The sequence below is a fragment of the Vombatus ursinus genome, unplaced genomic scaffold (assembly GCF_900497805.2).
Source record: "Vombatus ursinus unplaced genomic scaffold, bare-nosed wombat genome assembly UNPS02014786.1, whole genome shotgun sequence".
Classification (NCBI taxonomy): Eukaryota; Metazoa; Chordata; class Mammalia; order Diprotodontia; family Vombatidae; genus Vombatus; species Vombatus ursinus.
Window position 1 is genome coordinate 15,632,093 of NW_020954564.1, and position 13,548 is coordinate 15,645,640.

At 37.2% G+C, this 13,548-nt stretch overlaps 1 protein-coding gene across 2 annotated transcripts in view; it reads left to right on the plus strand.

Annotated features, from left to right (window-relative positions):
• Positions 1-974: 974 nt before the first annotated feature.
• The window catches only part of LOC114047058 (pre-B-cell leukemia transcription factor 3), a 300,024-nt gene continuing 287,450 nt past the window's right edge, over positions 975-13,548 (plus strand). For both annotated transcript variants that reach the window (XM_027867748.1, XM_027867749.1), the window contains exons 1-2: positions 975-1,174; positions 2,347-2,420. In XM_027867748.1, the coding sequence (XP_027723549.1) occupies positions 975-1,174; positions 2,347-2,420 (274 nt within the window). The remainder of the gene's footprint in view (positions 1,175-2,346; positions 2,421-13,548) is intronic.

The following is a 13,548-nucleotide window of genomic DNA, read 5'->3' on the forward strand; positions in this document are numbered from 1 at the left end:
CTGCCCGCCCGCCTGCCTGGGTGGGTGGGTGCGCGGCTTGGGCAGCGGCGGGTCCTGCTTCATAAATCTGCGGGGCGCCCGCTGCCCCCAGCAGCTGGCCGGGCCGTCCACCCGGCTCCCTGCCCCGGCTCCCAAACTTTCTCACCCTTCTCCGCGCCTCCCCCCTCATCTCCACCGCGTCCATCTGTCTTTCCTCCCCCCTCCTCCTCCCGCCGATTTCCCTTCTCCTTCCCCTTTCCTTTCCCCCCCACGGGGGGCTCGCGTCCCGATCCGGCTCCGGCTCCGGCTCGGGCTCCGGCTCTAGCTCCGGCCCGGTGGCGGCGGCGGAGACTGAGAGGGGGGCGGAGGGAAGGAGGGAGGGGAGCGAGCGGAGAGTGAGGAAGGGGAGGAGGCGGGAGCGTCCCGGCAACTCGGAGGCTCTGGGGCAAGTTGCGGGAGGACCAGCCGCCCGGCGGCCGCGGGCGAGGGGCGCTGTGAGGACGGGGCGCGGGAGCAGCGGCGGCGGCTGCGGCGGCGGCGGCAGCGCCGGGAGCGGGAGGAGCAGCCGCCGCCACCGTCACCACAGCCGCCACCTCAGTCACCGCCGCTCCAGCCGCGGGGCCCCGGATCTCTCAGCCTCGGCCGCCGCCGCCGCCGCCTCCTCCTCCTCAGCGGGCTCTCCCGCGCTCCCGCCGCGGCTTCGGCTTCGGCTTCGGCTCGCGAGGCCGGGTTAGCAGCCGGGCCCCCCGCCCTCCCCCGGGCCCGGCTCCGCCGCTGCCGCCGCCGCCGCGGGCCCTCCCTCCTTCCCTGCCCCCCCAGCAGCCGCGGGCGGGGAGCGCGCCGCCCCCTCTTCTTTTCCTCCCCCTCCTTCTCTCTCCTTCCTCCTCCTCCTCCTCTCCCTCCTCCTCCTCTCACTCTCCCTCCTCCTCCTCTTCCACCTTCTCCTCAGCAGCCGCCGCCGCCGCCGCCTCCCGCTCCCGCCCGCGCGCGGCGGGATGGACGATCAATCCAGGATGTTGCAGACTCTGGCCGGGGTGAACCTGGCCGGCCACTCGGTGCAGGGGGGCATGGCCTTGCCGCCTCCCCCCCACGGTCACGAAGGGGCGGACGGCGATGGCAGGAAGCAGGACATCGGCGACATCCTCCACCAGATCATGACCATCACCGACCAGAGCCTGGACGAAGCGCAAGCAAAGTTGGTTTCGTCTCATTGAACATCTTTTGTGTGTCTGTTTGTGTGTGTGCGCGCGTGGCTCCCTCCACCCTGTCTTCTTCCCGTGGGTTGTTGTTGTGTGTGTGCTTTTTTGTTTTTTGTTTTTGCTTTTTTGTTTTTGTATATTCTTTCCTTTCTTCTCCTTATTGGTTCTAAACTGTCTTAATAGCTTCTTTTAAAAATGAACTTTGTTCTATAAATAAACATTTTATCCTTTTTTGTGGGGCACAAATTTCCACACCACCCCTGTGGAGGCAAAAGGGAAAAAAAGTTGCTCTTGGGAATTTTAAACCACACATCACACAGGGCTTTTTTCAGATTTTTTTTTTAAAGGCAAGAAACCGGATAGATGGTGACTTTTGCCGTTTTTTCCTTTTATCTGTCGGCAACCCCGTTGTGATCTCGTCACAGTGATTTAAAATGACAAAATTGACCAATAAGTGTCTGTTGAGAGAGCCTGTGATTTCCACTTGAGGAAGTATAACTTTCTTTACTCCATCAAGTCCTTGTGTTGGGTAGTTGCCTGATGAAAGTGACAAGACATTGTTGCTTTTTTCCACTTGCAACAGTAAATGTTTAAATCACAGTAAATATGAAATAAAGCCTCAAGATTCTGAAGGCCACCCCACCCATCCCCCAAGTAATAAATCTGTTACTTGTTAGCAGAAGAGAAAGTTAGGGGTTGTATCCCACACAGGTTAGTAGAGAATTTTAACTAGGGCCAATATGATGTGGAAACAAAACAGATGGGAAAAGTAACAGTCTTTGAACAGACCTACAAAACTTTAACTGTCGTTTAAAAAAGGTACTCTCTTCTATTCTTCACTTACAAAATGAATGATAGCCCATATACATATTCTTCCCCCCTCCCCATTTGTTCTTGGTGCTCCCCAATTAAGCTTCCTCACATTTCTAGATCTTCTCTACCCCAGCACGTGATATAATCACACCTATCTATGTATGGGGCAACTATTCAGGGCTTCCCCTAAAGATAAAAGCTGTCCTTAGAAATATACTCTGGTTTGTGTTAGCTTCTATGGACATTGGAAGACACAGATTTGAAATGAAATCTTTAAGTACTCACTTGAAGAAATCGCCATGTTATTCAATAGGTGATGCTAATACCTTTGTTTGGGTTGTTTTTTCCCCCCCAGAAAACATGCATTGAATTGTCATAGAATGAAACCTGCTCTCTTCAGTGTCCTGTGTGAAATAAAAGAGAAAACAGGTAAGAATTCTAGTGTTAACAGTGGTCTCAATGTGGCATTGTAACTACTCATTTGACTCTGCCAATCTAGGAGCTGCTACTTTGGGCACCGCCATCTTTGATCATTTTCTCTTTTTCTACCTCCTGATCTTGAAAGGGGGGGGAAATAGGTTGGGGGGGTACTGGAGAAAGCTGCAATAAATCTGGAGTCAATTTTACAATTCATACTCCCGATATAAAATGAAATGTAGATGGAAAAGCTCATGTGTCATCCTTCTCAGGAGCCAGTCCCCTCTGGCTGCAATCAGGGAGCAGCCACTCTCCGTCTTTCCCTTTTCCTTGTTTGTATGTCAGTTTTTTCAAGGAGCAATGTGAGAGTAGATGCCAATTGCAAGAGTCCCTGAGAGGAAGCATTGCCAGCAACTTTCTGTTTTACTTAGACAACCTTAAGCATCAGCTCTTCCAATAGAAGAATGTATGCAATTGAACATGTCTCAGTAGAATGTTTAAATTAGGCTGCTGAGTGGGAAAAATACTTGTAACCAAGTATGGAAGAGTAACATGTATTTTTAGACTTCTTATACATTATATTTATGTTAAATGTGTAATTTGTATGCATACATGAGAAGAGTTAAAATGTAATAAGATTAATGTATGTTATAAAATAGATAAGAAAGGCCAAGTGGAGGGCTAAAAACTGATTAAAGTTTTCAAGGGAATATTTCAAGGCTCTGTACCATATTAAAGAGAAACAGTTTTCAGGAAGAAAGGAATTATATACAAAAGCATATTGAACAAGCCTTGTAAATAGTATTGATTTAATTTTTTTTTGTCCATTTGGAATTAAATAGTTTCTTAATCTTGAAATGGTTATATGGGTTCAAGTCCGAAGCTGGCTAAATTTGGGTAACTTTTAGTATGGCTGGCACTGTTTGCCTTTTATGTGGTGTAGAACCAGGATGGTGTTAACCAAGTTTGAACATTTTATGAGGCATATTTTAGTGTATTGAATGCATGTTGTAAATGGAATTTCATTTTTTAAAAGTTGAAGCAAAGAAGAAAAGTTAAAAAACCCAATATATGCAAGAAATATGAAACTAAAAGGTTAAATGTACTTATGGTAAACTTGAATGTAAAAATATTCACATGCTGCATATACTTTAGATTAGTAGACTTATTGCTCTTATTTATATGATGATTTTATCTAGACAAAATATTTCCAAAAAAGTTGGAGTTTATTTGCTTTCTTTAAAAAAATCATCAAGAAATATTAATTGCCTAAATGGTACCTTTTCATGTTTTTTTTTGAGAGACAGAGAGAGAGAATGTTGGTTCTTAATATTGAGGAAGCCATCCTAAAATATATATATGTGTCTGTAAATGTATATGCACATACACACATTTTATTTTGAGAACTGTGGGATTTGAGATTGTTAACTTTATTTTGCGTGTCAATTTTTAGTTACCTTTGGAAATCGTGGCCTGCTTAAATTACAGACAAAATTTTTTATCTGACTATAAAATGAGACATCAAACATTAAATCACGAAGAATCTTAGCTTAGAAACCTAAAAGTGCATAGTTCTCAGTAAATCATGTTGCTTAATGTCCAAGGTTTTTTGTGCTATCAGGACTCCACTTCAGTTTCTGCTGACAGCTAAGCACTTGGGTATTGACTATGTTGTGAATATTAAGATTGATTCTGCTTTCTATTGCATTATATTATGTGGGATAAGGGGAATGATATTCCCTCTCCCCCCCCAATATACCTTAATCACAGTTAAGAATCTCTCCTCTTTGACTTGTATTTGTTTTTTTGCCTCTTTGTAAGTTTTTGCCAAACCAGCTTCAGAATCAACCGAAAAAACTGCCTGCCTTGTTTAGACATATAGCAGGCAGAGTTCAGTCAGGAACACAGAAGTCCTCAAGTTGCTTATTTGCAGAGGGCTTAGTTATACCATTTTGAAAAGAAAATAGTATAGTCAACAGCATGTCAGAGGTGAGTTAAGAAGAAACAAGTCTTTTCAGAGACAGAGATTACTGGCAGAGAGTATTGGGTAGTTGTATTGCTATTTAAAAAGCAAGAGGCTAACTGACAAGGAAAAAGATCTTTATGGTTTGAAAATGTTTCTAGGGATTTCAGTGATAACTTGTAAGTTGAGATTCGCTTTTATGCTTCAGCTAGTGCAGCCAACTTTGCAAGTTATCTCTTTTGTAAAATAGCTAAAAGCCAACAAAGAGTAAAGGCGGTGTCTGGGCAAAGGCATGAGCCTGCCAGCCCCAGCAGCTTGAGAAGGACAGGATTAAAGCACTGAGTGATTGATGGGGGTGAATCTCTTTCTCTTGGGTGGGTATGGGGGAGGAGCCCCCCTCCTTTCTGTGACTTCCACTTCTCCCTCCAAAACTAGTCCTAGAAAAGGACATACTCAGGGATCTTCCATTTGAAATGAAACAGCTGTATAGACATTAGAGCTACCAAAGCAAAGAAAATGTAACATCAGATTCTATCTTTCCTCCTTTCCTCTGATCTGTTTCCATAAGAATCAGTATGGATGGTCTGATGTTTCCAAAACATTTTGAATTTGAATGATTAATATTTTTGGGATATATTTAAATCAAGGGTTCTTAACCTGGGGTCCATGGATTAAAAAAAAAGATTTATGTATTTCAATATAGCTAGTTTCCTTTGTAATCCCATGCATTTTGTTTTATACATTTAGAAACGGTATTCTGAGAAGGGATCCATAGGCTTCATCAGACTGCCAAAGAGGTCCATGACACACACACAAAAAAGCTTAACACCCCCTGTTTTAGATGAAACTTATTTCTAAGAATATATTTCCCTCCAATCATTTTATTGAAATTTAATAATGTTATGGCCAGTGCTTAATTCTTTAGCATCAAAAGAAGAGTTTAGCTTGTCATTTTTAATGGAAACCTGGGGTACTTTTGATGGCTCTATTCTCCATAATGGAGGAGTAGTGGTGGTTGGAGGAGAAGGGGAACATGTCAGTGTATCATGCCATTTCAATTGTTCCTCTTCTTAAATAAGTAACTTTGATAGATTAATTTTATTTTTAGTTGTATTTATTTTAGGGTTTGTCAGTAGATCTGTAGTACTCTCATCAGACTGAATACTGTGTTAGTTCCTGATATAAATAAAGGATTGAGCTTGAAAAAAAATACATATTTCCTAGGTTTCTCCCAAATATGAAAAACTATTTTTCTCTTTAGGTTATCTATCATGATTGTATACTTTTATTTTCTTGTTTGGAGCTTGGGGAATAAGACTTTCTCTTAAAGTCTTACTTTTCTAATTTTGTATTTTCTTACATTATTGTCTATTTTAAAAATGTTTCATACTATTATTTTTAGGTTTAAAGTCTTTTTTCATATCCAGTAATTAATTTTCACTTGTGACATTTGTATATTTCTAAAAGTGAACACTTAAAATCAAGAAAAATTTTCAAAAAATTAGCAAAACTTGAATAAGAATTTTTTAAGCTTATCTTTTACTGATTTTTACTGCATACTTTTTATTAAATAGTCCTTCAATCCTAAGGTTGCATTTATATTAATGTTCGCATTTGTTATGTGCTCTTGTATCATTCTTGGACACCTAACGATTTCAAATGTTGACATGCTTTTCTTGGTAAAACACTCTGTCCTCAGAAGCTTGACATCATTGAAAAAGCCCTAAGTTACAGTTGATTTGCTGCATGATTTGGTACTCTTGAAAAATTTTTTGGAAAAGAAAATTACTTTTTCATATATTTTCGCATGAAGAATATTTTTGTTTAAGACTGAGAGCTCTGTCTGTGTATATAAACAGAAAGGTATGGATTTTTAAAAACTGCTATATTTATATAATATATATATGTACATATATCTTTAAAAGACCCACATAACCTTTCCCTTTTTAAACACTAGGTTAAAATACCCAGTGTTGATAGCTGCCAACCAAACCTTGATTTATTGCTACCACAAACCCTAAATAGCATTCATTTACTAGTAATGTCTAATGGCATACATGATGGTCTGCCAGATTTGTAGCCTTTGTGAGGCTTATAAGCAGGACTGACTTGGGAAGATCATAAAACTTAATGAACTTCTCGACTGCAGGAGGTGTCCGCAGGGGAAGAGAAAGGCCTGCTTGGCTGGTTGGGCTGGTTGAAGTATTTTTTATGTCTAAAGAGAGGGAGAAAATGATCATTAAAAATGTTATACCTTTAAGGGCACCCTCCCTGCAAAGAATAAGGGAAAATTTTAGATAAGAAAAATAGATAAAGAATGCAGCTTACAAAATGAAATCTTTTTGGGGAGGGAGGAGGGGGAGGAGAGATATTGTCTACTATGTGAAAGGAAACCTTTTATTTTTACTGTTACAAATGTAACTAGCCACACAATGTCACCATTATGATTAAAGGGCTAGGTAGTGCTCTCAATCCACTACACTGCTCCCTACTCAATTCTACCCAGAAAGGTTTAGAAACTCATTTGAGTATCCTTTTTCTGTTTGAATTGCCATTCTTCGAAATGCTTAATCTAGACTCTACTCCTATCCAGCAATAAATAGAATAACTATATTACACTTTATCATATTTATACAGTATCATGGCATACCTTTAATTTTAGTGTATTAGACTCAATTTTACACTAAATGAACACTCTAGCAAAATGAAAATGGGTATATATTGTGTTAGATATTAATATGTATTACACACATTACCATTCTGAATGTTTTTAATGGTACTTGAATATATTTATCATATGTAGTCAAAGTTCATACAACACATGTATTTTGTTTCCCACATTATTATTCTAGTGCCTTAACCAGTTTGTTTTGTCATTTTTTAAAGCCCTCTGAAATTGTAAAATCTACTACTGATTAAGCAACAATAGAAATGTAAAGCCATTCAATCATCCTAAATATCAAGAATTAATTGCTTCAATTTTCTATAAATGTTTTGCTTTTTAAAAAAGTAATTTCAGAATTTTGTTTTTTATCAACCTTTTTCCCTTAATGTTTCTCTTGCATGTTTGAGATTTTGGAGAATAGGTTGAGGTAGAGGTGGAGGGGCAACAAACCATGGTGGACCAATTTTCTAACTTCCTTCTCCAAATGCCTTTTATCCTGCTGAAGGAAATTATATGTAGTATTCTTTCAGAGAACTTGAGTTTTGCTTCAATACTTCATCTCTTCTAGAACTTCGTGTCTTTATTAAGTAAGAAATAAATATCATCTTGAATACATGAATTTGTGCTTCCAACATTTTGTCTCTCCCACCTCTACTTAAAAAAAAAATAGTGGCCTTTCTTGTCAATGCTAACTATATATATATACATATATATATATACATATATACACACATATATACATATACATCTACACACACACAGGCAAAACTTTTTTTTTGCCTTTATTTTTATTGGGATTTGTTTTATTATGGAATTAGAAGTAAATTTGTATATTTTGGGGGAATGTTTTTATTATTTTGGAACTTTGCCAGTCATATTATTTGGTGATAACATCTTTTTTCCCCTCATAAGAGTGAATGGTGATCCAAAGTAGGATATGCCTTATTCTTATCTGCTGCTTTTAAAAACTTTGAATATATATGTGTATATATATACACCCATACACATATATGTGTACATATATTTTTTTCATTGTTCACACAATAGGTTTTTCATTTCGGTATTTTTTTCATGATGCAAATGCATTCTTTGGTATCTTAGTCAATTACTTAATGTAGAATTGAAATGTTCAGATTTTTCAAAAGTTTATGTATATCTCAATTTGACATTCAAGTATTTTCTCTGTATTTGTGTGTTTCATTATAATGGCATTAGCTAGGGCTAAAACATCTTATAGACAGTTTGGCTATTAAGTGACAAGACTGGTTTCCGTAAGCCAAGCTATACTTGGGGAAAATTTGTCTTTATTACTTTAGTTATACTGTGTATTTTTATATATGCAACCGTGTTTATGTGTATTCAAGATAAATAATTAACATATATAGGCAGATACTAGTCTATTCTGATACTATTCTATAGAATTTGGGATTCTTTATTTTCTTTTAATATTACTAATTGAAATATATTTAGGTAATACTAATAGATATTTATAGTCTCAGAATTCTCCTTTTGAGAAGAATATCTTATTTGTTTTCTTAGCTGTCTGGTTTTACCTACTTTATCAAGATGAATGTAGGGATTGAGATAAGAGATCACTCTTTTTGTGACACTTTATTTTTACTCTACAGGGCATGTAAGTGTTTAAAGTATGAACAGCATAAATCATTTAAATCAGTATTTAATTTGAAATATTAAAAGTTTGTTAAATCTTGCCAGCACAGCTTTTATAAAGTTATAGTAGTTTACTTATCAAACAAAAGTGGTGGCTATTAGTTCTGGTTGATAGTCTTATCTTTATAGTCTTTAAGTAAAATGATAACTCTTATTTCTATATACTTAAAGGATTATAATGCTTCATAACCTTTGAAATCAGTACAACATGTATATTATCCCCATTTTATAGATGAAAAAACATATACTTGGTTCCCCCGTCTTTTGATTCCCAAGGCCACAGCTCTTTCTACTGACTAGACCACATTTACATCCAACTGTCCCCTTTATTTAGAGAAGCAATTTAAAAGCAATACCTAGTCTACAGGAAAAAAAAAAAACTATGAAACAATCATTTCTTTAAGGAGGAAGCCATGTCAGAAGGATTATGTCCTTTATCTTCAAAACTTGATTCTCATGATGGTTGTTCAGTAGCAACCATTATTCCCTGATTTTCATGGTCATTAAAATAATCATGTATTTATAAATTTTGTCTGTTTGTTTTAACATTAAGTGAGGTTTTCTGAGAGTAATGTGATAAAAGTATTTAAATTAGATTTTATATAGTATCTCTTCATTCTTTGTTAATAATAGAGCATTATGATTGAGGATTAGAAATGTATAGTCATTGATGCTTCTTTTCTTTTTCTTTTTTTTGATGCCTAATTTCTTAAGGAAAAGAGAATTAGTAGACTGTTATGTTTATAGCTGAGAGATAAAATTGGAAGCAGCACTTTGTCTCTTTAGACTTTTGTGTTTTAAAGATTTAACAAACATAAGCTTTTAAAAGAACACTCAGATTTTTAAAATGTACAATCAATAAGAAATTGATAATACAGTTGCATCATTTAATAGCTCAGGTTCTATGAGATACTAACATCATCTGGGAGAATCTTTGTTAGTGATTAAAATAAATCGTTTTTTGAGGCGATGCATCAGTTCTCAAAGTCATCATCTTCTTAATCTTCAGTGTCCAGCAGGTGGCTTTTTGCATTATTATTATTTAAATAAAATTTTTTTAAATGTCATAAAATTTTATCATGATTTAAGTGAATTAATTGAAAGCACCAACAATTCCACTGTCTCTGTATTAATGTTTGTAATAGAACAAAGGGATGCATATAGAAATGATCTTCAACATCATCTAAATTAAGATTCCAAACAGGCATTACAGATACTGGTAACTTTGGCAATTATCATTTTGTTTGGTGAACAGTAGTAAAACAGTGTGCGGTAAAAGTGTTTAGAGAGAGAGGATAAATAAATTGAACAGTTTTGCAATGCAAAGTGGTTTGTGGTGTTTTTGAGGATTTCTTGGCTCTCTCTTAACTGCTATTGTGAGCCTGGAGCAGATTTCCCCATTGCTAATGCCCTAGAAGTATTAATTCACTTTGATATGCTAATTAGAGGGCATTATGCAAGAAATGAGATTAAGTGGCAGCATGAAGCCATTTGCCTGTCAGTAAATTGAGAGCTTTAGCATCAGGAGGAGCTTTGTTTTTTCTGAGTTTCTCTTGGTTTTGCATATAAATAAAATTGATTGAAAGGTCTAGAGAAGCTTCCAGAACATTGGTGGTTCTTCTCTCTCCCTCCTCCTCCCCTCTTCCCCCCCATTATTTAAACTTAATGTTAAGGGCTTTGTCTGAATATTAATTGATCTAATGGGAGCTATTGAACATGAAAATTTCATTGTTTCTGTATACTAAGGAAAGTCAGGGAAATTTTGTGTCATCTAATGTTGGCAGCATGGAAAGTTGGTAGAAGTTGGCCTTGGAATTAGGAAGGCCTGAGTTGATAAAGTCTTATCTTTGACACATACTGGGTGTGTGTGACTATTTGCTAGATGCTTAACCTCTCAGTGCCCCAGGCATTTCTCTAAAACTATAAGTTAACCGACAGTTGATCTTGAATTGGCAGTCTGAATTGGTGGAGGAGGAAGCTTCCCCCTGGAAATACCTCATATGGATATAATCAAAAGTCTGGACCAAAAAAAAAAGTTGAAAATAATTTCTTTTCTGTTTTGAAGTTCAGAGAATCATAGTATGTTAGAGGTAGACTGAAGTCTTAGAGATAATCTAGTCAACCCTTTTATTGTGCATAAAGTAAGGCCCAGGAAAGGGGAATAGACTTGCTTGAGTAGCTAATAGATGGTCCAGCCTGGGCTTGACTCTGGTCTTTGGACTACAAGTCCCATCTTTGTTTGTTTTTTTTTCCCTACTGGTGGGTTTCTGTATTACCATTCACTTTTGAAGTATATGCTTGGTTAGAATATGGATGAATGTTCATCTGATAAACTAATATTCCTATTTAATTATGGGAAACTATTATTCTGATGGAAGTCATAAGCGTATTGGACCCATTTTGGAAGAATTATTATACTAGCTATAGATTTTATTTAACTACATGGAGTAACATTAAATTAGCATTAAGATTCTGACTTTTAATCCATAAAACAAGAAAATTCTTAATTAAGGCTTAACCTCTCACCTTGTCTCAACCTATTGAATGAACATATTTATTAGTATATGTTACATGTATATGTATATATATGCTGTATCTAAAGAGATGGTAGAAGTGTAATGGAAAGAGCTGAGCTTGACCCTAGGCTTTGACTAGATTCTGGGAAGCCTTTCCAAACTGATTTCCTAATTCAAAAAATTTGCATTACCTACCTCACACTACTGCTGTTAGGAATACAGTTTATAAATCTTAACACTCTAGATAAATGAGTTGCATATAAAGTCACAATTATCTCCCTTGTACTTGATTGTAATGGAATGAGCCAAAGGTGAGTTTTCATACTTAATTTTGAATTTCTTTTAGTTTGAGTCAAAGACTTTCTTTTCATTATTACTAAAAAATGGAAATGAGTTTTTCTTATATATTTGGGATCCATGAATCTTTCCATCATCATTGTTGACTGCTCCACACTTTTCCTTCATCTATAATCCTTTTCTCTGTTTTCCATCAATCTTTCATAGATTATGTTAGGAAAGGGGACAGAGGTTTGCTTCTTTGAATTTCTTGTGTATACTAATTTACTACTGGGGCTCTGCATCTGTTTCTCATTCTCAGTACATGACTGGCCCACTTATTTTTCTAGACATACATGTCCTTGATATAACGTCTTTTATGACACTTCTCCTAGGCAAGTTATCTTTGCTTCATGGAGGAGTTGGCATCTGAGCTGGGCCTTGAAGGAAGAGAAGAATTTCAACAGGTAGAGTTGAGAAGAGTGTGTGTTTCTTGAAGTAACTAAGCTGTTATTGGTAGAATTGGTATGTCTACCCTTCTGAGTTTGGTTACATAACAGAATATTTTGGATATGGGCGGTTGGTTTTGGCATCTGAATTCCACCACTGTATCTGTGAATGTAAACCCAATAAACCATAACTCCTTTTCAGAGCCATATGGATTCTCAAACCATCACAGCTGCTATGCATGCGCACTAAGGAGGCTAGTTTCTCCTCAGTATGCATGTGTAGCTCCCATTAATGTTAATGGGAGTTCGGAATATGCATACAGAGAGGAGAATCAGGTTCTCTCCAGAGACAGAACTCCTGATTACATTTTCGGTGACGAGTACTTAGTGTACCTACACATTAACTGCTTTTCTAAATGAAATCCTTGGCTATTTTTAATTCTTGTTCCCTTCCCAGTACTCCCCGAACTAGTTAAATCAATGAATCTTCATTAGGAGCTCATTACTTGCAAAATTTCATTTAAAACATATGAAGCTATTTTTGATTTAAATGGGAACAAAAAGCATTTGAAATTGCTTTTGGTGAAAGAGCAGATAGAGAGAAGAAGAGAGTAAGAGAAGAAGAGAAAAAGGGAGAGGTGATGAGTTCCCCAGAAGCAACAACCTTTTAGAATAGAGGTTGATGGGGAAGGGGGTCAGCTTACTAATATTTTCTCAATCACTTCTTTATTACTTGCATTGTATTGGGGGAATTTGTATGAATTGTTTTTATAAATGTATTAAAAAATATAGGCTTGTATGTATATCATGCCAAGGGTCCATTATTACTAGCAACTCCATGTTAATTTTCCAGATGAAAAGGAATAATTCAAATGGTCTCCTGAGTTTGTTTTCCTTTCTTTTTTCTTGTCTCTCCTCTTCCCTTTCCTTTAAAAAAAAAAAAACAACCCCAAAACCTAAGGACGCAAGTATTTGGAATTCATAGTCAAATATATCATTTTCAAGTTGGAATAGGACTGGAACAGGAAATTGATTTTATATTTATTATGAAAGAAAGAATTCTAACACCACCAACTGACAAAAATCCATGTCTTAGTTTGGGGATAATTATTTGCAGATAGATGTCACGTTATCACTGAATCATATTTAATGTCGACTAGGAACCCTGCATGTTTGTAGTGAATATCTTTAATTGAACTAAGTGGTACTAAAATGTTGTATCACTGGATCTTGGTGCTGGGATTAACTGTCACCAGCAAGAACAAGTTACAATAGATTGTGCAATGATTTCTCTAGCTTTCAGGATGTATTTATTACCATTTTTGAACAAATTATACTAACATGAAAAGTTGTGTTTGAAATGATTGTGTGCGAGATAAGGTGATACATTACAGCAATGGTTGGGTTTATGGTGCTTTATGCTGAGGCTTTCTTAAAAATTATAGCATAGCCCTGTCACTATAAAATCCAGTGATACAGTTGGTAATAACATACAGTGGAGGTATTTTTAGATTTTTACTTGTTATTCAAATACAGTGGGAACTCTCAGGTTTTCGACATCGTATTTCTTTCCTTTGTTAGAAGCAGTGAAGAGAAAATC